Source organism: Cygnus atratus, chromosome 3, assembly GCF_013377495.2.
Source record: "Cygnus atratus isolate AKBS03 ecotype Queensland, Australia chromosome 3, CAtr_DNAZoo_HiC_assembly, whole genome shotgun sequence".
Taxonomy (NCBI): Eukaryota; Metazoa; Chordata; class Aves; order Anseriformes; family Anatidae; genus Cygnus; species Cygnus atratus.
Genome location: NC_066364.1, coordinates 88,180,463 through 88,205,058, shown reverse-complemented (window position 1 = coordinate 88,205,058; position 24,596 = coordinate 88,180,463). Strand labels below are relative to the sequence as shown.

Genomic DNA, 24,596 nt, shown 5'->3' with positions numbered 1-24,596 from the left:
AACCCCTTTTCTTTCTTGGAGACTATTTTCTCATCCACGACCTTCAGTAAGGAGAAGATATTTTGCCTTCTAACTTTCATGAAGGCCAGGGAACCTTTCCATTTCATGACTCTGGCCCCTTCAGGACAGCCTGATCACCCGGGACAGTCGATCACAAAACCTTGCCCTGGAACATCAGCAAAACCCTCCATCCTGCCTTCGCCCCCTGGAAACCATCTGCCTTGCCTAGCGATACGGATTTAGCTCCAGACAGCCAGGTCTTGTTTATGCCTTCCTGCAGGAACTCCCTCCAATCTGTCAGCAGCGCTTTCAAGTTGCACGGTGCCCCGAACATAACGTACCCTGCCAAGCGGGGCTGCGCCGGAGCTGTGCCGCGGCTTGAAACCCTGCTACGCCGTGGTTTGCTCTCCTCTTCTCACGGCTGACTAGTCTGCCGCCAGCCTAAAAGCTCTCGGGTCTCTCTTCCCTGCATTTTGCTCCCATGGCCCATCTTGCTGGGTGCTCCCGGGTGTTCCCAACAGCTTCCAGTTCAGCAGCCCCGGACAAGGGGTGATGGTGTCCCTCGTTCCCTCTGGGGATGTTCACCCACCAACACCGCCACGCGGCGGCTCTGCTGCCCGGCAGGACAGCCCGGCTGCCTCCGTCCGATGACGAGGAACCAACGCAGCGCCAGGCACCTCCAGGACACTTACAAGAGGTCTCCATCCCCACCTTGTTTGCCTCCTGCCTACACTACGGCCTGCACGCTGCCTCCTGAAACACCGCAAGTCTCAGCTCCTCCTGGACACCCCTGTGGGGCCATCCACGTGTCCCACTCCAGTCCACATCTCCTCCTCTGCCATCGAGGCAAAGCCCAAACCATCCACCGCTTCTCCAGGTGCAATCCAGCAATCGGCTCCCAGCCTGCACGGCAGCGTCACGGCCAACCTGATCTGCATTAAATTTTGAGCGCTAGATTTCATGAGTCACCAAATCAAACGCTTGGGTTCCAAATATATCTACCTGTCACTTTCCCTTCGAGCTCCCAGGCTGTACATCTAGCAGAAAGAACCCGAGTTTGTCTGCCAGCCTGCACTTCATAAACAAATCCTGCTTACTGTTTGGCCTCCCTTATTTCCTGCAAGCATATGCTCGACGCGATACAGCAAACGCAACACACGTTTAGCGGTGAGACTGAGGAAGCGGCGGACTTCTCGCTGGGTATTTTGCAGAGCTGTGGCCACGGGGTGACCAAGCCCTGCTTGGGAGCTCCTTGGTGCTATGCTTATATGTGTAAGCCCCCCAAAACACCTTCTGGTTTATGGATCCCAGTAGCACACGGGCTGTTTCGTTTCTCTGGGGGAGAATGGCTACTTATCGGGGATCTTTGCTGCACAAATGCCACTTCTCCTTCACAGTGCTCAAAAGCTGAACTGTTCAGGTGCATCACATCTGGCTCGGCTGAAACACAGATCTCCCTGGTGGTCTCTTACTCTGAATTTTAACATTCCTCCTCAATTTAAGTGATCAAAAGCCATCTCATCAGTTTTGCACAGGTTCACATTTTTAGCAGAAGCTCCGCACCTCTCATCCCCACTTCCTTTGTTCATCAGTAAGCTCACCTTGTCTTGGAGCTTCCTGTTTATCTCTGATCTTAATCCTCTCCCTAGGGGAGCATTAACATACCTGCCCGCCCTCATGCCCTGTATCTGTCCCCTACCAGTCTTCACAGGCTGGATATTCTCATATGCGCCCAGCTTTCCTTCCTGAAGTGCAGGATCTCTCTTTCCTAAAACCAGGTTTCTGAGCTAGTCTCTCAAGGTCACATTCACTGTTTCCTCCTCCTCACTTCTGCATGGCAGGAATCTACCTCCTTGCAGCGCTGAGCTCAAATACACAGGAATTTTGTCCACTGGGCACAATCGCAAGCCCTTACCTACAGGGCGATCAGCACTTCCACCAAGGAAACCCTCAGTGATGCAAGTCACCGCGCGATGCCGAGGAACATCTCAGTTGTCGGAGCTGCCTCCCCAGGGGCTGGCAGGACGTGCTGCTGCATCAGCCCTTTTCCGCGGTCCTTACACAGACTGCAGCTCTGAGTGGCTGCGGGCAGGGATGGCCTCACCTCTTCCTCGCTGCACTGCTAGAGTAGTGCTTGCCTGGCAGGGTTGGTCTACAAAGGACCTCCAGCGCGGGCAGGCAACAAAGGGCAATGTAATCGCAGCCCTGCGGCACGCGGAGCCGAGCTCTCATCACGGCTGCACGCTGATAAGAGGTTCAGCAGCCAAAGCAAGAGGAGGAATGAAGTCAATTGTTCCTCAACAACAGCCGACATCAGCAAAGGGCCCTCCCAGCGAGAGGTCTGGATGCGGCCAGCAAGCCAGGACAGTTAGAGAAGAACATCTAGGAACTGGCACTCTGCATCCAGTGGGGAAAGCTCAGTGCTGACACAGCACCTGGTACAGCCACACGCAGCAAGGTGACCTTGGCCATGAGAATGTCCAACCCGGGACACTGAGGCACTGGGAAATCCTTGAGGTTTTACGACACATCGTTCCCCGCACATACCCTGTCTCAGCAGCTACTGAACTCAACAGGGAAGGCAAGAGAAGTTGCTCAGTCCACAGGGCAGGGCTAGAAGACCAATTCTGAGTTCCTACTGCGAGCTGAATAAGTAACAAAGGTCATAGCAGAGCAAGCTGGACACTAAACACAGCCTTGAGACTCACCCTGTCCCCGAGCCCTTATCCACACAGCTACAGATAGACGGCTGGGCCCCTCTCGGTGTGTCAGTGCTGGAAGATGTCCTGGTTCCTCTTCTCCAGGATGCTTGCTCTGCCGCTGCCAGAGGGGCCTACACCACAGACAGGGAAACCCCTGCACCTGCTGGGCAGCACGAGGGTTGAACTCCTCCCTTTGAGTTTTCGGGTAGATCTCGGACTGCCGGGCAGGGGTCTGTAGCCAGGAGCCATGCACACACGCCAGGCTGGGGACGCTGGGCCCGCAGCCAGCCAGCAGCACGTGAGAGATGCTGAGCGGGCTGTTCTTTTCACCGGCCTCTCTCCGCCCTCTGGGCTTGGCAAGAGGAGCCGGGCCCAGCCTGGGAACACAGGGAACAAAGTGCCGGTCGGGCGCTGGGCACGGAGCTGACGGCACCCGGCCAAGAGCAGGGACGCAGAAGTGGCACTTGAAGGCAAGCGGCCCGGCTCCCAGAGCCGCAGATAAAGGTGTGGGAGATAAAGTGGTTGCTTAGGCTTGAAGGAGGGCACTGAATTTTAGGCGAGGCGCAGCAGCGCAAGCCTTGTGTCATCTGGAGTCCTATCTCAACGCTAGGATAAACAAAGAAATGGTACTTTAATTGGGCAAAGCCACTTTGAGTCACTGTTTACGTGGAGCACAGCTCCACAAGGGTAAATATCAAACCTAAGAAAGTCCATCGAAGGCTTGCACGTGGTAACACGGGCTCCTCTTGCCCACAGCCCCTGCTCGCACGTACCAAGACCACTGAAATCCTGACTTGACCTGAAGGAGGCTGATCATTGCTGGATCGCATGCTGGAGAGGATGATTGTGCTGTTCCATCTCTCGTTTCTGGATCAGGACAACAGACCGCAACAGGACAACTACACGAAATGACAAACCACCTGTTGAAGCTGCAGCTGAGGCCTCTAATGCAACATGACAGACCAGCAAACAATCCCTCCGGAGTTTTCCTTTTAGGAGTAAAGTTTGGCCTTCCCAAACGCATCACAGTAGCAGGAGTATAGAAACAATTAATGGATAATGGCATTCAGAGTGTAATTACTAATTAATAACCCAGATGAGGTTGCTGTTTAGTATTTCTCCCAACACAAATCTAGCCTTGGCAGCTGTATGGGCTAATGCTTGTTAAGATATTTCTCCAAGGATCCTCATGCAAAAGAAATCACCCCAGCTCAGGAAAGCTCCTAAGTACACACTTATCTTGAAATGCTCTCACTGAAGTGATCACAACTTAAACACACAGCTAAATTAAAGTGTTTGCCTAAAAAGGGACAGACTCGAGCACTGTGCTCTGCTTCAAGCACCAGCTGCTTTCCAAGACCATTCACTGACCCCAGGCTACGTGTACTGGTTATCAGCCCAGCCCCAGTTGAGCATCTCATGGTAGAGGCAGCAAAGATCAAGTAGCTTAACCAGAATTTGTCTCTGATGATGAGAAATAGGTTCCTGTGGTACACTTTACGGCGACAACTGCCACATGCTGCCTTTGCATTCATACCCTGAGAGGTCACAGAGCACTCTTTCAGTCACGGTGGGGCCAAACACCTAAAGCCTTGTCTCCTCTCCCTAGCCTACCCTCCCATTTCCCATTACCTTCCAGCACGGCTGCCTCCCATGGCGTTCAAACTGCCTACAGCAGAAGAGGAAAGCAAGCTTTCTTTGTTTTTAAATAAACACGGCAGTTCGAGAAGTGCCAACTGTTCTGGTGAAATTCAGTTTACCCCGTTTAAATCAACAAACATTCAGACATCCTCGTAGCTGTCCCATTTTTGCATACCGGGACACACTTGAACCTTGTTGCCAGACTCGCTACACATCATCAGCGTTAGCGTCAGGGCTTATCAGGCTCTTGGCAAACGCTGCCACACACAACAAACACGGCCTTTGCATCTCTGTTGCTGTTATAGAGCTTTTTTTTCAAAATACGCCGTAGGTATTCCAGAAAAAAAAAAAAAAAAAAACCAACGGAAAAGGAAGAAAACCACCCCCAAAACCTCTTGCTGGGGCAGGCGATCTCCAGACACGAAGCGCAGAGGCACGCTCCATTACTGTGTGATGGATGACAGTCTCCCCAGCAGGCCCTTTCCAGATCACCGTGCGGAAAGACTCGTGCCACTCACCAGAGATAAGGTAGGAACCATTTCAAGGACATTTTATCAATGGAGAAGGCACAGCACCACCGCCTCGCCTCACACACTAGTCAGCGTGCTCCCAGGGGGCCTTTAGCCTGGCGCTTCCAAGGCGCCCTCATGGCCCCGAGGGGCCAGCCTGACTCTCCAGCAGAGCACCAGGCAGGTTTACCTGCCTTCAACCAGGCCGTGGAAAAGTACAAGGAGGCAGGAGGGCAGCACCTCCTCCAGCCTTCCCCGTGAGGCCGGCCGGCCGCTGCCAAGTTGCCCGCTTGTTTGTGCTCGAGGCCTGTCAGGGTAATCGCGCCACAGCCCCGTAAGCACGCACCAAGGCTGGAATTTCCCCCCTGGCAGCCTGCCCTGCTCTGATGCCACCTGACTGGCATCCCGATCAAAGCCTCCGAGGAATCCCGAGTAGGGGAATCAGGGCCAGGCGCCGCACGTGGGGCGGACGGCAGGGTGCAACGCTGGGACCACGATTGACCCTGCTGGGCTCCGTGTTGCACTTACACCCGCGTGTCACCTCCTGCTTACAGCAGGTCATCAGACATCCACGGCCCTGGCAATGCTGTGGGTTTCGAGTTTGCTCTGAAAACGGCACACGTGTAGGGACACGCGTGTGTGACTGGGCCCAAAGCTTTACCCCACTACTGCAAATTGTGGCATCTTTGTCTCCGCATTAAACACCTGCAGCCCGAGGCAGCCACGTGCACATCACTCCTTCCTGCTGAATCCTACTCACTTTCAGGTCTCCTCAGTGCCCCCATCCACGCATCAGCAGGGCTGGGGACACCTTTCCAGGGCCAGGTGGAGCAGAGCTGGTGCTCAGGCAGCTTCCCAGCCGTGCCCACTGCGGCCTCATCACACCACAGCCGTGCTCACGGCGCCCAGGCCCAGGCCCTGCGATGCCTGCGCTTGACAGCAGGCAAAGCTCCCAATATAGCATCAGCCGCCTATTTATAACACGCTGTTTACCAACACCGAGCGCTCTCTCGGTGGAAGTGAGATGAGTCAAGGGAGCATGAGCGCTCTGGATCCCCCTCCTGCCACGGGAAGATCAGGAGACCACGGGAGGGTGACCTCGGGCTGATCACCTGCAGCTCCCTCACCAATGGAATCGTACTCGAGGGCATGCTCAGTATATATATGTTTTATATCACACCCCTAAGCTCTGGGTAGATCTTCCTGCTGATTAGATCCACCACACAAGAGCATGAACATCCCCTTTCAGCGTGCTCCAGGCTCTGGAGGCAATGAGTGCCATATGGTCTTCAACACCTGCTTTAACATGGGGTCTCCAAAAGCCTCCCGACAGCCCGTGACCTTCTTCCAGCAGCTCGATGGAGGGCTGCTGGCTGCTACGGGGCTGTGACAGGGGGGCTCAGGCAGCGCCTGTCTCCTGCAGAGGGAGCACGACGCCGCTGGCTGGTGGGCCTCTGGCAAGCACAGCCCCCAGCTGCCACCCTGCCACCCCCATGGAGAGAGGAATGGGATTTCAGGGGATGTAGGCAGCAAGGACATCTGACTGCCTTCAGCAGCAGGCAGAGACGAGCACAACAAAGTTTGCTATGGGTCTCAAAGCAGGGCTGGGTGGGAGAGGGGTTACAAAGCCCAGGCACGTGTGACCACCTCTTGTTTTGGGATATTGTCCAGGAGCTAGGCTCCTGAGCAGCAGAAGGCAAGAAGCATTCTCTGCTGCCCAAGGCATACCCCCACCAGGCAGCTAGAAACAGACCCCGCAGTGATGCTGCTGAACTGAACATCCATATGGTGGCGGATCAGAGCCTTGAACCCCATCCAGGCAGAACAACCAGTGCCAGCTCCTGGCTCCTCCTAAAGCCACCACCGCATTTTCCATTCCTCCCTCCTGGCTGAGCCCAGCTGTCTCTCCATGCCAGGCTCATTTTTAGAACCTCGCATTTTCCTCTCCTTCTTAGAGAAAGCTATTGCTTTCCTGCCTTCAAACACTCAGCACACCTCCCATCCCACCAAGAGGGTAATGGACCTCCTGGCTCCTTTCCCCTTTGTCATTTCCTGGATCCATCCTTTATGCCAGCGCACTTACCAGCTCCAAATGGACTGGAGAGGACGATTAAGAGGCTCGGATCGATTTCTGAGCTTCCACCCCTCCTAAGGGGCACAGGGAGGGCGGTCCCAGTGGCTTTACCAGAAAGCCTCAGCCACGGCTTGATGTGCGTCCAGTTATAGCCTGGAGCCCAAAGGCCTGGCTGGAGCCCATCGTGTTAACAACAGGACCACAGGACATCACCAGACACAGGCCCTGGGCAGCGCCGGCCAGCCACTCGGGTGCTGGGCTTTTACCTTGGCAGGGTCTTGCTGGGGTAAACGCATGCAGACGCCCATTGGGAAGCAGGCCCATGCCCACCCGCTCCTCCTGGGTGAGTTACATCTGTCCTGTCCCGGCTCGAGGGTTCCAGAGGATCAAAACCGAGGATGCTTTTGGATGGTTCCCCAGCTGCTTACAGGAGTAACTGCAAAGGCACAAGTTTCAATCTGCCCCCACCGGCTCAGGTCAGCTCTGAGCAGCCAGGGAGATGCCGGAGTGGCTCCCTGCCTGCACATCCAGGCGAGCAGCGTTGTGCACTATGAAGTTTTGCCACTGCTAGTTTAATTCCATCAAAGATCAATGCTCAGGCTCTTCAGGACTGGGTATGTTCCCTGCTCTCGAAGGATGGGGTGATGGCACCGACGGGTGAGTTTGCCAGGCAGAGGAGTTAAGCGCCCTGCTCTGAGCCCAGAAGCATCTCTCACCCACAAAGTCCTTCCTCACTACACAGACACGAACATTTTTTTTTTTTCCAAATAGCGAGAAAGAGCACTTTGTCCTAAGGATCTCAAACCCCCACTGACTCTGAAATCCACCTCGCGTAAGGCTCCTGCAGGCAAAACGGGGCATTAGCATGCATGCACCTCTATGTGGGGAGACAGAGCAGGACTAACGAGGCCCCGGTGCTGGGGTAGGAGGAGAGGGAGTTGCCCCAAAGCTCTGCTTGGGGCCTCCAGAGCCAGCTCGGCAAGGAGGTGGTGTTGGGAAAGCAGGGCTCTGCAATCAGCAACACGCAAGACGGCATCTAGGGAGGGACGAGTTCAGGGATGCTCTGAAAGGCTGGGAGGCAATTAGAGGTTGATAGGGATGATCGGGCAAGCTGAAAACAGCCACGGGGATGGGTGGGGTACAAAGGAAAAAGCAGGCAGGCATACTTGCTGTGGGCCAGGCAGGCTCCCAGCACTCCAGCAGCTTTTCAGGACCAGGCTGGGTGTTCCCGGTCCACACACCCATTCAGCCACAACACACGGTCCTGCCCGCACCACCGCTTAGATGGGCTGCAGCACACCTTCTCTGAAGAGGTCCAAAAATCCCTTTTCTTGCCCCAGGAGATGCAGCGCAAACAACAACAGACAGAGCACACGTGCCACAGCCCAAACAGCAAATCCCCCGGGGAGCTGCCTGGAACTTGCTTTGTTTCCTTTTTACCAGCCGTGCACTTTCAGCACTTTTCCTACCAACAGATCAGCCACTTCCACGCGTTTGGGGAACTCACTAAAATGGCACGTCGCCACTACTTTGATCACCCCACTCCTTTCTCTTCCCTGCACTGCTCACCCCCAGCCAGCCGCCCTGTCTGAAGCGCCAGGCCAGCCCCAGACACCTTCCAGCACCGCTGTCTCAGACAGGGAGGCAAAGACCCAGTGGATCGACGTGTCTGCACAGGCAGAAGCCTACTGACGGAGGTGCAGTTCTACTGGCAGAACCGCTTCTCGGGGTTTTGAGGTGGTGGAATAAGGCAGACGGAGAAGCTGGAGCATTTTTGCCAAACGAATGTATCAGCAGAGCAATCAAAAGAGGCGATCCCACACACCGAGCCAGCCTGAAGACTGCAGGTGTTCTGAAGGAGGCACCTAACCCGCGCTGCAGGCATGGCCCAGGTGAAGCATCGCCAAAACACCACAATATTCTTCTTCCTTCATCATTCAAGAGTTGCGGCCCTCACCCCGTGCCCATCGGAGAGCTGGGCTCTGGCTGCGGCTCCACGGGTCTCTCCCGCAGCAGCTCAGGCCATAACTCTTGGTAACACAGCCCCCCGCAACAAAACGCACACGCGTACCAAAGGTACTTCTTGCAAACCAAAACTCTGCTCCCATCCAAATGGAACAACGCTTGAGAGAAAACAGAGTGAAAACGCTGTCTGTTCTTCCCCCCTCCTCCCTTAACAGGCATCAAAGCATTTGTTTTCCCTGACTTGCAGCGATAGTCAGCAGCTATCTGCCAGCTTTGAAGTTCCCCTTACCGCAAAGGATAAGGGAGCGTGGAGATATATATCAGAGTGCGATGCCACGAGCGCTAGGCAGTGGGGATTTACACGGGATACATCCCGTCAGGCAAACTGGATCATCTTTATTTTTAACAGCATTACAGCGTTAGTGGGTGAAAGGGAAGTCGTGGATGTAGCGAGATTTTAGCAAGCCATCTGCTGCAGCACCTCACCCAACCTCCCTCCCAAGGTTTGCTCAGCAGGCTAAGACAGAAACGTTGCCTCACGGACTGGAAACCGGCCTAGTGACCCTAAATAAAACAGCAGCTACAGGTGACAAAGCCCTGGACCACGGGCTGGCAGGGGGGAATCTTTGCTTTTGGTCATTATGGTCCCTGAAGCAGGCGGTGGGTATCCGTCCGGCCAAGCAGCCGAGTGCCACAGGGGAAGGGATGCCATAAATCACCCAAAGAGTCCGATGGGTGATGGGCTGGGGCAAGGAGAGGCACATACATGGAGAGTGGCTGTAGGAGAGCCTGGGCATCACCCCGTGTTAGGTGAGGTCAGGCTGGTGTTTGCTTTCTTTTTTAGAGATGCCTCCTCACAGGGCAGAGAAGCCCCAAGGAAAGGGCTTGGGCAGACAGCAAGGCAGGAGCAGCGAGCAAGGGAAGGCTTCAAAACCCAAAAAGGGGTGTGCTGAGAAAGTGCTAACAGGCTGGAAGAAAGGGGCTGTCTTTACAGGGGCCTCCACCTGAGCAAGAGAAGGGAGAGCTGTCTACATGGCTCAAGGTGATCGCAGCCCAGCACCCCACCACGCGTTTCTCTCGCCACTCTTTGCGGCCTGGCATCTCTACCCCTCCGAACTAATGATACACAGTCATGAGATGCATTATGCTTATGCAGGATAACCGAGCCCCACCTTAATCTTTTCCTTGATTAGATAAACAGATTGATCTCCTTCTGTTTCTCACCACAGAGCTCCCTCTCCAGCCCTCAGATCCTTCTGTAACTCTCCTGCATTCTCTTCAATTCCTCAACATCCTTTTTCTGAGCACTGACACTGGATTTAGACAGAGTATTTTAGTACCAGTCTCCCCAGCACCTCCTACAGAAGCAAAGCCATATTCCCATGGCTACTGGCTGCTTCCTTTCCAGGTAGCAAACACTTCACTTAATGCTGCCAGCCTGGAAGCGGCCTTCATAGGTTATCTGGCGAGATTCTGCGCTTTGAGGCAGAGCCAGCTATAGCTTGTCCATAACCATACAGGCTATAACTCGGCTATACGAGCTATAACTTGACTTTTTGCCAAACTGGTAAAAATCAAACCAAAACACAATACGAAACATCCCGCTGTAAAACGAAAACCCACCCCCAGCCTTCAGGATAGCCTCTTCTGCTTCGGCACCCCAGCTGATGGTGATGCCGCCATTAGAGGTAATTTCCCTTGTTACAGGTAAATTCCTGCCCTGTCTTCATCAACGCCAGTCTTCCAGAAGCGCACTGCTGTACCTGCTGGAGGACCAAGAAGCTCCCTCTTCCATCTTTCCTTCCTCAGGCTAACCCAGTCCCACTTCTTCCCATCCTTCCTCCCACACCATACTTCTAAAGGCCTTAATAATTTCTGTTGCTTTCCTGGATACTCTCTGGTTGGTGGACATCCTTCAAAGCACTCCGTCTACTTCTGAGCCTAGTCCTTCAGCAACAGCTCACCTGTGACAGGGGCAGCAATAATTACATCCCGTGCCTTAGAAGTGACACTCCTAACATACACGAGGCCTGCCTTGCATTTTCCTCCCCCCCCAGCAAAGCACCAACTCATCCTGCTCAGAAGTCCCAGCCAGGGTCTCCTGTCAGAGAGGAACATCAGACCACCTTTTTAATGGGGCTTTTCAACTGGTTGTGGATCCTCCTGAGGGATCCTCTTGGGATCTCCCTCCACTAGATGTTCTCTGAAGTTGCTTTAGCCTATTCTGTAAGTACTCTCAGGTGGATTTCATAAGGCTTTGTCCACTTGACCACATCTAATTTACCTCAACAGTCATCACCTGTTCCAACCTGCGCTTAGATTCACTTTTTACAATTAACTCCTCTAAGTCCCTCATCACCCTGACCTTCTCTGCCAGGTGAAGACGGTTCCTACTCAGTCACCTTTTCTTTGTTCTCCTTTTCCTCTCAGCCGATTCTTCCCTCTGTCCAACACGCCGTTTTGTGTCCGCCACAAATCCAGCTCCTTCCTCCCAGATTTATAACGCTGCAACTCACGCCGACTCGAGCTGCCTTCTCTGCACCGTGAGTAATAGCGAGCCCCTGGGCAGTTACCGCAGCTCAAGAGGCACGCAGTAATTTGTTTCCAGCTCTGTGCCTCAAGTGTAGAGAAGAGCCCAGCAAAACCAAATCACTGGCTTGCAGACACAGTCACCCTGGGGAAGACGTCAGCCCTGCCAGCGTCACCCGAGAGCCTCCAGAGCACAACGGTTTCACACAAAGGGAATCCAGATGATACACAGAAGGCAGGGGGATCCAACCCTGTTAAGGTCTTCTCTGGACCCACAGACACTATATTTTTGGTTTAAGAGCCTAGGTATTCTCTAGCCAGCTGCAGAGACCATCCCCAGGCTGTGTCACTACGAGGCTCTGTCCGACCTCCCAGTAGAAGACACCAGCTGCTGATGACTATTTCAAGCAGCAGACGAGGCCTGCTGCCATCTGGGTTTCCTCTAAGTAACAGATAATGCCAAGATTGTCTCATTCCCTGGCTTTGAAGGGACCAGAGACAGAGCCTACTAACGGCCCCTATTTAATTAGCGAAAGCACCGAGCGCAGGCCAGGGCCCCGCTGGCTGTCACCCCGGAGCTGAGATCCGCAAGGAATTTAGCAGGAGCATCCTCCGAGGAAGGGGCAGGGGTGTCAGAGCCAGCAGGTGCTTCACACACCCAGCCGGGGCTCAGAGGGGGAGCTCAGGGAACACACACGTAAGGCTGGGAGAGGAAAGGCAGGGCTCCGGAGGCTCACAGCCACCGCTCTTACAGCCAGGGAAGGGAGAGAGGCTCTCGGGCTCGCTGCTCGGGGGCGGCAGGAGCTGGGTGGCTCAGGAAGCGCCTGCAGAAGGCAGCAAGAAGAGCCAGGCTGAGCGCTGCCTGCAGCTTCCCAGCGCTGATGCAAGGCGCTGCCTTCCCAGCACGCCGGCCCTGAAGAGACCCGGCCCCTTTCTTCAACGCTGCAACACCGGCATCTTCCCAGGGCAGGCTGCACAAACGGGATTCTTCAAAACCCTGCGCCGATCCCTCTGTCAGGAGGTGGTAAGGGGAAAAACAGCAGAACCCACCTCTCCTCCCTGCGCATTAACTACGTGGGCAGAGGCTGCCGGCACAATCAGCCCGAAGCATGTCAGGAATAGGAGACCTCGCTACGACGATGCGGAGGGCTGTGCCAGCAGGGTCCCCACCTTGCCAACCTGAATCTGCCCGAGGAGAGCACTGGTTTCCTGGGAAGGCAGAGGAAGGAGAATGGCGGGCAGCATCGACACACAGCATTAAAGGGGAGAACGGGAGCCTTTCTGGCGCTGCTTGACAATCACGAGCACACCCAGCTTGCTGAAATAACCCAGTAAGGGGAACAAACGCTGCAGAGAAGCCCGGAGGAAAGCATCCAGCACCTCACGCTTAGCGAGGGAGGCCGGGGCTTGCTGCAGCCGATCGGTATCTGGAGCAGAGGGCAGACACCCAGCTCCACGCTGGAGGAACACGAAGCGAGGAGGCAGTGCCAAGCACAGGCCTGCAGCCTCGGAGAAAAGCCGCTTCATACTGCAAGCCTCAGCTCCACAAGCTTGGCACCGGCATCACGGATCTTGCCCTCTTTCTCTTGCAGAGCGTGTCCACGTACACACATTTGTTTTTATCATTCCTTTGTTGTTCTCTAATCAATTTCTTGCTAGAAAACACATCAGGCCCATCCCCTGAACCCTCTCCACTGCTACCCTGCGGCACACGGCCTCCATGAGAGCTGCAGGCGGAGGAGCTCCAGAGCAGGACATGCTCGGGGCAGCTCCTCAGGAGGCTGGTGAGCAGGAATCCATCTCAGTAAGAGCACGGCAGCACCAGCCTGCTCCTTGGCTGGGCTGACCAAGCACCAGGGGGTCCCCGCTGAGCCCCACTTTGTGCCTCTGCCTGGAGCAGGGAGGATGGGAGCAGCATATCTCAATGCGCAGCTCAAAGCACAGAGCCTGAGCCCTCTCTGGGTGGGTCAGGGTAGGTAAATCCAGCCTGCAAAATGGGGGAAAGGGGGGAAAAAAAGACAACAACTGTTTCTCCCGTTTCCAGTGGTTGTAGCTGTCACACTGAGCTGGGGTGAAAGCGGAGAGCACGCTTGCAGCAAAGCACTTGCTTCCTGCCTGCCCAGCCCAGACACGGGCCTGGGGAGCTGGGAGGAGGAGCAGGAGACCAGACAAAGGCGAGCCTTCCTCTGAGTCTACGCAGCATCCCGGGGGGACGCTCCCGCCCGGTGCCTCCGCGCCATCAGGCGAGAACCGGGACTTGGTGGGGCCGGCTGGGGCCCCTCCTTGCTGTTGGTGGGCAGCGAAAGACCCGGTGCCACGGGAAAAAGGCCCTTTCTGGCCCGTTACCATGGGGATGGAGATGCAGCCCAGCACATGCTGGGAACCGCCGAGCCACCCAAACCCAGGTGCTGCTGGGGAGCCTCGGGGAAGGCGGCTTCAGGTGCAGGGGTGCCGCCGAGGTCTGCTCCCCTCCCTCTCTCCTTTGTTCCCACCCTCGGGGAAGCAGCTGGTGGGTTAAGAAAAAAGGCCTTAGCAGCGGTGCCGTTGTTAAAGGACGTGGAAACGAATCCCGGAGGCGGCTCCGTTTCCCAAACATCCCCATCGTCACGTTCCATCTCTGCACCAAAAAAAGCCACGGGGGAGATCGGGCCCAGGTCTCCAGTAAGCCCCATCATCCCTGCCTCCATGAGGGGAGCGCAGAGCCCGCAGACCCTCTGGTATGCAAATCCCCCGTCGGCTCCATAACCGGCCCCAATCAGGCACCCCACGGCGGGCAGCGCAGATCCCTAACGCTTCCCCTGGGGACCCCCCAAGACCCTGCGTTCCTGGATCACGGCATGACGAGGATGCACGCGGGGTACGAGCCCCGTACCGGGGGCAGGACGGCAGCGGGCTGTAGGGCTGCGTGGGAGCGGGGTGCTCCGGGTACCCCTGGCTCGGGGGAAGCCCAGCGGGCAGCGGGCAGGGGCAGCAGGCCGGCGGCACCCCCGCAAAGCTGCCCCGAGCCGGGGCTGTCCGCTCTTGGGAAGAAGGGGTTTGGGGCTTTGCCTTTGAGGTGAATGCCGACCCGCGAAGGCGAGCTCCCAGCCCGTTTTCTCGCTGCGGAAAGCCAGCAGAGCCGGCCGGGGGGGGGGGGGTTGTAAGAGGGCAGGAGGAGGGGAACAACGAGCAGCGGCGGAGCAGTCGGCGTTTCTCAGCTTAGAAACGGGCATTTCTCAGCTGAGAAATCGGCATTTTTCAGCGCAAACCGCGGATATTTTTCCCTTTCCGCCCCAACCGGTGGCACCGGCACGGCAGGCGGCCAGAAGGGCACGCAGCGGAGCACCGCAACGCCCCGAAAACCTCCCCCCCCCCCCGCCCCACGACCACGGCACCCCCGATCCCCCCGGGGTTACCGGCACGCAGCCCCCCCCCCCCCCCCCCTTCCCGCCCCCGGGGCGCCTTACCGGGACCCCACCGGGACACCGCGGAGGGCTCGGGGTGGAAGGAGCCGTCCTGCGGGCTAATGACTGTCATTAAGCCCCACGCCCGCCCCCAAGATGGCAGCCGGCGCCCCCCGCCCCGCCGCGCTCACCCGGTGCCAGGCGCGGACGGGCTCCAGGCTCCCCCCGGCCGCCGGGGCCGGGACCGGGACGGGACGGGGAGGGAGGGGGCGGCTCGGCGCCGCTCGGCAATCTTCGGCTCCGCTCGGCGAGGGGAGGGCCGAGGGGGCGGCGGCGCGCATGCGCACCGGGCGGTGGGAGCGTGAGCGGCGGCCTCCGGAGTGAGGTGGGGCTGGGCGGCGGGCGGCGGGGGGGGGGGGGGGGAGTGCGCGCTGAGGGGCGCCGCGCTGAGGGGGCGCCGCGGGGCTTTGTGCCCGGGGAGGGGGCACCGAGCCCGGCCTCATCCCCCCCCGAGCCTCCCCGCGGCTTCGGGGCGGTCAGGCGGCGAGGCTGGGTGGGATTCCTGCGCCCTGACGGGCACACGTTTCCCTCGGTGTGTCACGGGGACTCGGGAAGTGCGGGCGGCAGCCGGGCTGCCTGTCCCCAAAATGTGCCTGTGGAGGAATTTGGGGAAGGAGGCTGCGTGACGGGGCTCTTGCCAGCACGGGGAAGGCTTGCTGCTCGTGCGGGTGCTGCGCTGAACGCAGCCCGCTGTGTGTCCGCCATGGTCCAGAAGCTCCCCAGGCTCCCCCCTGGCAGGTCCGTGGAGCCACAGGAAGCTTTTAGCACCTCTGCGACCCCCTTCCTCAGACCTCAGCCATGCTGGGGGGCTGCACGTAGCTCCCTGAACCCACACATGACTCCGAAATCCACCAGGAAGGAAGGAGCTGGCTGCGGGGCTGCACCTCCAGCCCCAGGGGCCACAGCGGCACTGCTGGGCCACCCCTTGCCTTTGGGTCGCAGCCCTGCCACCCCTTGCCTTTGACCCTAGTCAGGAAGTTGTCCTATCTGTAGCTTAATTTCCTGCCGGTACGCTGGCAATAATCCCCTGCTATTTTAGTACAGCGCTGTGGATGTGAATATATATAATGGATTAAGGTGCTCGGCTACTGGAACAATAAGAGCCGTAAGTGCCTTCGAGCTGGGACTTCTGGATACTTAACGTATCGAAAGTAAGTTTGCCGTTACAGGTATTCAGCCCTTCTTTATCTGCTTTTCCTGATTGTGGAAATGGGGTTAGTGTGTTTCCCTTCAGAGCTGTTAACAGACGTACCTGTAATGAGCTGCTGTTGGTAACTTGGATCAATAAATATCCTGTTTAATAGCTAATCCTATTCATAAATGGAACCCAAGAAGCCTTAATTCCTCCGTGAATCTTGGCCTTTCTGCCTGTCATTAATGCAAAACCAATTATGTCTTGGTAATGAATATCTTGTGTATTTTTAACACACCCAAGCCCTTAATCACATCGCTTCCTTTATGAGGAGGGCCGTGGATGGATCGAGTGCCGTAGCTCCCAGCTGGCTCTCGCAGCTCACCCTGGCAGGCATCCTATAAATAAACCCCCAGTGCCAGAGCAGGGGGTGAGGTATTTGCATGGTGCACATTGTCTTGGATTTATTTCCTGTGTTTTAATGATGGATGACAGATGCAGTTCAAATCTTTGCGGTGCCCAGAGCAGGTCTATTTTGGTCTCGTAGAAGAATAAAGGGCACGTTGGCTCCCACTGTTGCGCTGTTCAGATCAAATTGCTACTCTTAAGGTGAAGAATATTTCTTCCTGTTTCATTTGGTATGTTTGACAGCAGGCTTTGGCTGGTTGGCCTTAGCACATCCGCTGGTTTTCCCTGTGGCCGGTTTGTGTGGATGAGTTACTAGCAGAAGGAAGGAACAGAAATTACTGAACGACGACAGAACTACAGATCTTGATGGGGGAGTAGGGAGCAAGTGTCATTTCCAAAACTTCTCATTAAAAAGGAAAGCGATACTGGATCGCCAGCTAACAGCACTATTTAAAAGTACTTTTACTCTAGGATGCAGGCAAGGTAAGAATGACATCTTGACTGGTTTTCAGGCTGTGCACCATTGATTAAAAGCTTGGTCAGAGCCCCTTCACTGTTCCATCGAGTGTTCAGACAGATCTTTGCAGTGCTCCTGTGAGTGTGTTGATAGTGCAGATTCATACCGAGTGCTGTTGTGAAGCACTTTTTATTTTGCTGAAATGGAAGAGAGTCTTCTTATCCAGTGTCTCCCAGTGTTTCTCTTGAGATGTTCTCACTTTGAGCCAACGCAAGTCTGGGTCACCAGTGAAGGGAGAAATTCAAGCCTCGTGTTTTGCCACATCCCTTCGGTCCAGCATTTGTGCGGCTGTGCGATGAGGTGGCTCGGGGTGCTGATCCGGCTGAAAACAGTTCCTGATTGACGCACGTGCTAGAGCCAGCACAGGGGAAGTGATGGACACGTGCGTTGTGGGGACACGGGACTCCTTTCTTGGTGCTTCATGCCCCGACGTGGGTTCAGAGCCAGCATCTGGAAGATGTCCTTGCTTCGTATTGTCTCCCTGAAGAGGTCTACTCTCGTGTTTGCATGTGGATTACGAAAATGTTGTGTCTGGCCCACTTCAGTTACCTGGGATGAAGTTTTCCAGAATTCTCCATTCAAAAGCCACTGCAGCCTGCAGTAAATATAAATCACTCCTTTAATCTCCTGGGAAAACGGTGAAGTCGGTAGCTTTAGTACGGCACTTGAAAGTAGTGCAGTGGGTAAACAATTTGCAGAGGTTTGAAACCGGTGAAGAGTTTCTTTGTTGAGCGGTTTCCGGATTTGATGCGAGCCTGTTGCATCGAATGGGGTAATGCTGAAGGGCCCTCCAGAAAGGAATGTTTGCTGTATGGATTACTGCGTGTTCAGACTTAGCGAAGTAGAAATTGGGTCGCCTCGGTGAATATTCGATGCGCAGATTCCTCACCCCTTTCTGAATCTTGCTCTGAACTCGGTCTGAAGTCCGTGCGAGCTTTTAACCGGTACGTGGAGCGGAGAGAAGCAAAGCAAGGTTCAGCTTTCAAGAAGTGAGGTCTCTCCAACCACTGCTGGAACCGAGGTGCTGTTTAACGCCGCCCTTGCCTAGTGTGAACAGCTCCGAAGCTAATCCTGCTCGAGCAGGAGGTTGGGCTAGACGACCTCCAGCAGTCCCCAGCAAGGTAATTCCTTGGCCAGGAGCGTGGAGGTGGCGAAGTGCTGAGCAGCGGCCGGTTTCCGGGCCCGGGGCATGGCAGAGCGTGCTCCTCTGTCAGCTGGGCAGTGCCACCAGGGGTCTTGTGGGAGTTCCTACAAATCTTCCTGTGCTTGAAGGTTGTGGGGATGCCCTTGCCATCCACCCCTGAGCACCGAAACCGTCCGGGAGAGCCGCCTTTGGAAGCAAACCCAGGGAGCACGGGCTGAGCGCAGCCTCCTCGTGGAGCCCGGTTCGGACTTGCTGGTGTGAGGCAGCTGCAGGGCTTTCATCTCCATAATGGCACCGACTGAGTGCTCGTGTGGCACACGCGGTGTGGCAGAGCGAATGACTTGTGTGCCCTTCAGAGCTTGGTTTGGTACTAGCTCCTCAACGCAGGGGGAAACAGAGGGCAGAGGATATCAAGTGCCTGCTCACAGCCACGGGGCGAGCGAGGCAGAACTGGGTCTGGCTGAGGAGAGCCTGGAAGCAGACCCAAACTATCATCCGTTCGTTTCTGGAAGGGGAGCTGCCATGTTATGATAGCTGAAGGTGTGATTCACTGTTCGCAAACCCACTTGCACCCTTGCATGCTGTGCTCGGTGCCACAGATGCATTCTTGCCTTCCGTCCGCCCCGAACCTTCCTGCAAATTGCAAACGTTCTCCCTGTTTACTCAGTTCCTACCAGGATGCTTCGTTCCAAACAGTCAATCATACAAAGTTTCTCAGCGTATGACACATCTTAATGTGCCGAGGAATAATTCCTAGCAGTGAGGGGGTACTGAGTCATGTGGAAAAATAAACAGTCCTTGGACACTTAGCGCTGCTGATGCTTCTGCCGGTAGTTTTGTAACTCCAAACCTTCACTGCTGCCACAGGGTAGAAACAAACCGTGACTCCTCCCAGGACCGGGTAGGGAGTTCAGGGTTTGGGCAGCACTTTGGGGCTCCGGCACGCGGCCTCGAGCACGCTGAGCTGGTCGTGACGTTGCTGTCCCTGTGGCAGCGGACAGAGCGTGCGCCTGTGCCTGCCTTGGTTCAGGGGCCAGCAGACCTCTCCTATCAGTCTTACGTAGAGGTGAGCAGGCAACGTCCTCCCCTGCTGCGGAGGTGCCCGTGGGGAACGGAGGCCGGGGCCATGGTGGACTCCCCAAAAAGCATCCGTCAGTGACAACAGAGCTGCTGACATGCTGCTGCTCGCCTAGTTCTTCTAGAGGGCTGCAAGGCCTCGGTGCGATGCTGGAGGATTTAGGAGCAGTATTACACCCGGGGGTTGAGTTTCCCGCAGGGAAACAGTACACCCAAGTGCAGAACGGGACACCTGCTGTCCTCCCTGCCGACGAAGGGTGTGGGGTTACAGCAAGGGAGCCGAATCGAAGCTGCTTAGGAATCCTAGCAGCACCAAGTTCAGGTAATCAGGCCGTGGTTGCCAGCAACGCTGTAAATACTGCAGGGCCTTGTTTTTGTTAGGACTGCGCATCTAGGCAAGGAACTGTTGCAAAATTGCAGCCTCTTTGGGGTCTCGTTCAAGAGAGGGAACAGTGCAGGTGATCTCTGAACAGAAGCTCTGAGTCATGTGGAGATTTTCTGCCCCACAGCAACGTGGCTTTGTTAGCAAATGAATGCAGGCTTTGATTATGGCTGATCTTTGTTCCAAACCTGCCCGGGTGACAGGTGAGATGACTTGTCACATAGCTGAGGAAGCACGCCTCGCTCGGGGAGCGCTGCTGCAAAATGGCTGTGGTGCAGATCTCCAGGGCTTCTCGTCCAGCTCTCAGGTAACGTGTGCTCTGCAGGACAGCTGCAAACCTTAAAACATATACACGGCCCCAGGTAAGCAAACACCGGGGGAAAATAAAAAGAATAAAGAGAGAGTGAAGATCTAGCCTGGCTTTTGCTCAGTTGTAGTCGGAACAACCGAGGCTGTGTCTCTCGCAAGGCCCTGTGGATGTTTTTTCCCCCCAGAGAAGTTAGATCGGCTTTATTTTAAAATATAAGAAAACTGTTTTACAACACGCTGCTCTGGAATTTGGCCCTGTGCTCATCAGAACTGGCAAAGGGAGACGAGAGGTCAATGTATTTTTAACGTTTAAACAGGAGAGAAGCAGAACATGTGCCGGTTACGCTGCGGAGGGCCAGGTAAGCATGGTCACAGCAATGGCTGCAGCCAGAGAGAAAGTCGCAGCTCTACCTGGGCTGGCCTGCAAGAGGACGGGATCCAGATCCGGGCTGTTTCCTCCCCCTGCTTGGATCTGTCTGGCAAAGTGATCTGGGATCAGATAAGCCGCAGCGGCTGAGCCTGAGCGTGCAGGCTGCTCCCCATCAGTTTGACAGAATGAGGTTAGGGAGCAGCTAGGGATGCAGTTAGGGAGGCGGGCGTGGTACAGGCAGAGGTGAGCCCTGTAACCCAGTTCTGCGGCAGCCGGGGCACTGTCGGCTGGGGCTGAGCAGGCACCGTAAAGGCACGGGGAGCTGTTCCTTCTGGGCAGGCTCTAAACAAGGCTGCTGAACACCTTGTGTATGCTGCGAGGGTCGTCGGTGGAGGAGCTGTTTTGTTCCTCGTCGAGCACCTCGCTTGTGTAAGCTCTGATATCGCTCTGCAGAGTGTCTCTGGCTTTTTACTTGGTTTTATAGGTAACACTGGTAGCTTTTGCTGGTCACTCCGGTCTCTATATTAGAAACTGTTCACATCCAAAATTCTCAAACCCGTTTGTTGTTAACCTGGTTCACAGCGCACAGAAGGACCTTCAACCCTGGGCACAGAAGACTGCAGTATGGGGTTACTGAACCCAGCTTCATAGTCTAAGCATCTGAATTATTGTCTGCTGAACCTGGCAGAGGCTCTTGCTCTGCTGTGTGGCACGCTAACGATGCCGTTAGCGCTCTGTGCGCTGTGGATTGCAATGTCTAAAGAGTTGCTGAGACTCTAGTGTGACATTCCCTTAAGAAAAAGGAAGTGAAACAAATACTGTGCTACTTCCAGGATTCATAATTCTCTTATTTCTTCCACAGGTTGTGTTACCAGAATCCAAATGGCACTCTTGAACAGGCAGTTGGGTTTTTCCTTAACCCACCTAAGCAGCGCAGTCATCCAGCGTCACTTCAGGTAATTTTCAAATCCTGCTTTTGTTTCCTTGGGAGAATTGCCTGATTGAAAGAGATGCTATTAAGTAGATCAAGAAGAACATAGAGTATTTCTAGTTTTAAGAGGATAATATAGTCAAAAAATAGCAGAGATGTCTCTTCGCAGGTTGTAAAGGGAGCCCAAACACAACAGCAGATGCAGGTTCCTGGCAGACAGAACACGGTCTGAATTCTGCATTTTTCCTGTGCTGGAAAGGAGATTTTCAGGCCTTAGATGGTGATGCAGAGGCCTGCAAGCAGAAGATAAAAGTGCTTGTGTTTCTCAGCCAAGTGCAAAAAAGCAACAGCCAGCCCCTGCTGATGTAAAGCCAATTACATGTTTAAAATTCCTCCAGAGTTTATCATTTCTGCTATTTAGAACAAGAATAACCTGAAAACTGATTTCCTTGTACCTTGACACCATCCATTTTGGTATTTTTCTTTAGGTGGTTGTTCCAGGCTCAATGCATTTAAAACTTGTTAAATTCATTTACTTCTGTTCTCTAGTGCCTTGCACAAAGCCTAGATGGTCATTCTGCGGTACGCTCGGTGCGGTACACTCTAGCATTTAGCTCCCGGAAGGGCTTCAGTCTGCAGGGTGAGAATAGTCGTTCCTGTGATTGTGGTCTGTAAAGGGGATTAAGAGAGTGCCCAGGGCTGGGTTGTGTGGTAGTCCCAGGAGCTACTGCTGCTTTGTAGATTTGGTCCTGCCTAGGTTTCCCCTTCTCCTTCCTGCAGCAGCACTCGTGTCCCTTTCCAGCTTCCTCCTGCCTTCCCTGCTGTGCAGCCACAGCCTTGCAAGCGGAGCATAAACTGTGATAAAAGAATAGCTGCTCCTGGAAGGGAGGCTGAATTATTTCTCAGCTTATCCCTGCTGCTCCCAAGCGTACTCAAAATCAGATCTACCAGCTTAGTACCGTTTAGTGTATTCCTGTTATTTCTTACTCCCGATAATTGCACATTGCAAGCAGATACAGAAGATACTGCTGCTCTCTGGGTTCCTCCCACATGGGGAAGGTGATGATCTGTTAGATTCTAATTGGCAGCAGCTTAGCAGAGCCACAGCAGGACCTCAGAGGTCTGTCTCACTGAGAGCAGAATAAGGTGAGAACACCTCATAGATTTCACTGAAAAGATTGGTCAGAAAAGTCCTTATTGCTGGGGAGTGTCTACAAGACCAAAGAGCCCATCTTGAATCTTAGCTTCCTCTAGGCTATGGCAGAAGCAATCACATTTTTTTTTGCTTGTAAATTGAACTGAATCATCCACAGTTGCTAAAAAAACACACAACACAACAGTAAATGCAAGCCACTCTACACGCCATCTTTTAGTCATGTTTCAGAGTAGAACGGTTGTTTTATGTTTGACATTTAGTGAAGAGTGTGCAAAGCTCAAAGTAGCATCTGGCTTTCAAAGAGCGCACTGAATGCAGTAAATGTGTCACCCGTATGGTATGTATATGTTGCTGCTGTCTTCTGAGTGGTTTGTGTAGTGACAAGATCCTGTTGCTGGGTTTGCCCTTGCTCCCCAAGGGTTATTAGGGAGATCTGTCTCTCATTCTTCCCTGTCTCTTGCCAGTATCACCAGAGCATGCCAAGCAATACAGAAACTTACTCGTGTGCGAGTGGTGGACAACAGCGCCTTGGGGAACACGCCCTACCACCGGCCACCAAAATGTATCCATGTGTATAACAAGACTGGAGTTGGCAAAGTAGGAGATAAGATTCTTCTGGCTATCAAAGGAGAAAAGAAGAAGGCTTTGATTGTAGGGCACAAGATGCCTGGCCTTTGCATGATGCCTAGATTTGATTCTAACAACGTGGTACTCATAGAAGACAATGGAAATCCGACAGGGACTAGAATAAAAACACCCATACCGTATACCCTGCGACAGAAAGGAGAGTTCTCCAAAGTATTGGCCATTGCCCGCAACTTTGTATGAGGTCTAAAAAAGATTTCTGGCAATACTGTTCATGTTTTATAATTCTGTAGCTGTTCCTGGGTCCTTCACCTAAAAAGGTTAAGTGTGAAAAAGCTGAGATTCATCAATGGTTTCTGTTCCTGTTTGTGAATTGCAAACAACTAATTTAAGTATTGAAATACCTTGTTTTTCTCCAAAAGATGGTTGATTTGTTTTGTGGAAATGTCTGCAGTGTGTTTGGGAAATGCTACTTCACTCTTAACTGCTCTGGTGGTGTTACTTTGGACTCTAACCATTAAAATGAGAACATGAAAATCCTTGTTGTGTTGTACTTCTTACGCTCTCTTTTCCCTGTTTCTGCCGTTCACTGTTCTGCTGGAGCAGGGCACGAAGCCCAGTCCCTGGCGGGGTGACTTTGGGGCCTACAAAATGGCTTCACATCTAATGGAGTAGGAGAGATGACAGCAGTATGGTGTCATCTATCACTATTGGTGCTTTAAGCACATTCAGTAAAAGTGTTTGTTTCCACATCTTTGCCTAGGAGAAAAAGTCTTTAGGAAAGATTGGAACTGGGAAAGCACGATGGCCTACAACTTTACTGGTGGGTGGTTGAACGGGATATGCCAGGGATGGGGAAGAGGAGGTGGGAGGGGAAAGGGAAAGTGATAGGTTTGAGATGAAGCCTATGCTTTCCACTGGATCAACCTCAGGAAATTAACTTTGTCTTCTCTGGACAGCACAAGGGCTGTGCTCAGACTGAAACCTCCCTAGGAAGAAACTTCCTTTTGGACTGCTTTTTGGGACTGCGTCAGGGAACCTAGGCTAGCATGTTACCTACTGCCAACAGGCAGCGTGTGCTGGTTGGTGAGACCAGCTGTTGTCCACAAGTGCCTCCTCAGCTCAGGCACGGCAGCTGGAAAATGCTGCTGGGTTGCTTTCAGTGCTAACTGTAGTCCAGGAGCCACAGAGCTTCCTTTAAATGGAGTCAAGCAGAGCAACTTGTTGCTCACAATGGGTAAAGGGACATGGAAATAGCAGTGCTGGGGAAGGGGAGGCAGGAGATGCAGCTGGCAGGAGGCTGCCTTGCTTTGGACCCCTGAGCCTGCTCTTTATGGATCTGATGGCCATGGCAGCTGCTTGTGCCTCGTCCTCCCCTTCCCGTTGTGCTGGGAAACTTCATCAGCGTGGCTTTGGCTTCAGGAGCAGAAGAGGATCTGGAGACAGCAGTGCTGAACTACACCAGATGTGACTGGTTACTCCTGGCAGGTCTGTTTGCCCTGTGCTCCCCACTGTCCCTGTCAAAACCAAATCGTCCAAGAAAAATGAGAGCCCTGCACCTCCTCCTACTCCATTACTTCAGGCAATGCATTGTGTAAATACTTTGCATTTAAATTTAGCTTTAACCTGCAAGTAGTGGCACTGTTCTCCTTAGCACAACTTCCCTGTGAACTGGAGGGACCCAAGCCTACGGGCTGCTCAGTTTGGTGCAGAAAACAAAAT

The 24,596-nt window shown here is 54.2% G+C and overlaps 2 protein-coding genes across 5 annotated transcripts in view; one reads left to right on the top strand and one right to left on the bottom strand.

Annotated features, from left to right (window-relative positions):
• TMEM63B (transmembrane protein 63B) overlaps window positions 1-15,171 on the bottom strand; it is a 37,414-nt gene extending 22,243 nt beyond the window's left edge. Inside the window, exon 1 of one of the 4 annotated variants that reach the window (XM_035557389.2) lies at window positions 14,995-15,171. The gene's annotated coding sequence lies outside the window, so the exon portion shown is untranslated. Of the gene's footprint in view, window positions 1-14,866 lie in introns of all 4 variants that reach the window. The other 3 variants (XM_035557368.2, XM_035557397.2, XM_035557374.2) reach the window with 3 other exon arrangements.
• Window positions 15,089-23,411, top strand: MRPL14 (mitochondrial ribosomal protein L14). The gene is made up of 3 exons (XM_035557428.2): window positions 15,089-15,188; window positions 21,065-21,158; window positions 22,754-23,411. Exons 2-3 carry the CDS (start codon window positions 21,085-21,087, stop codon window positions 23,115-23,117), a joined length of 438 nt encoding a protein of 145 aa, XP_035413321.1. The 5' UTR covers window positions 15,089-15,188; window positions 21,065-21,084; the 3' UTR covers window positions 23,118-23,411.
• Window positions 23,412-24,596: the final 1,185 nt, after the last annotated feature.

Bases quoted from the DNA above. Each gene is read 5' to 3' on its own strand.
- MRPL14 (XM_035557428.2), top strand. From the start codon at position 21,085: ATGGCACTCTTGAACAGGCAGTTGGGTTTTTCCTTAACCCACCTAAGC. The intron at 21,159-22,753 runs GTAATTTTCAAA...GTCTCTTGCCAG, and splicing joins GTCATCCAGCGTCACTTCAG to TATCACCAGAGCATGCCAAG.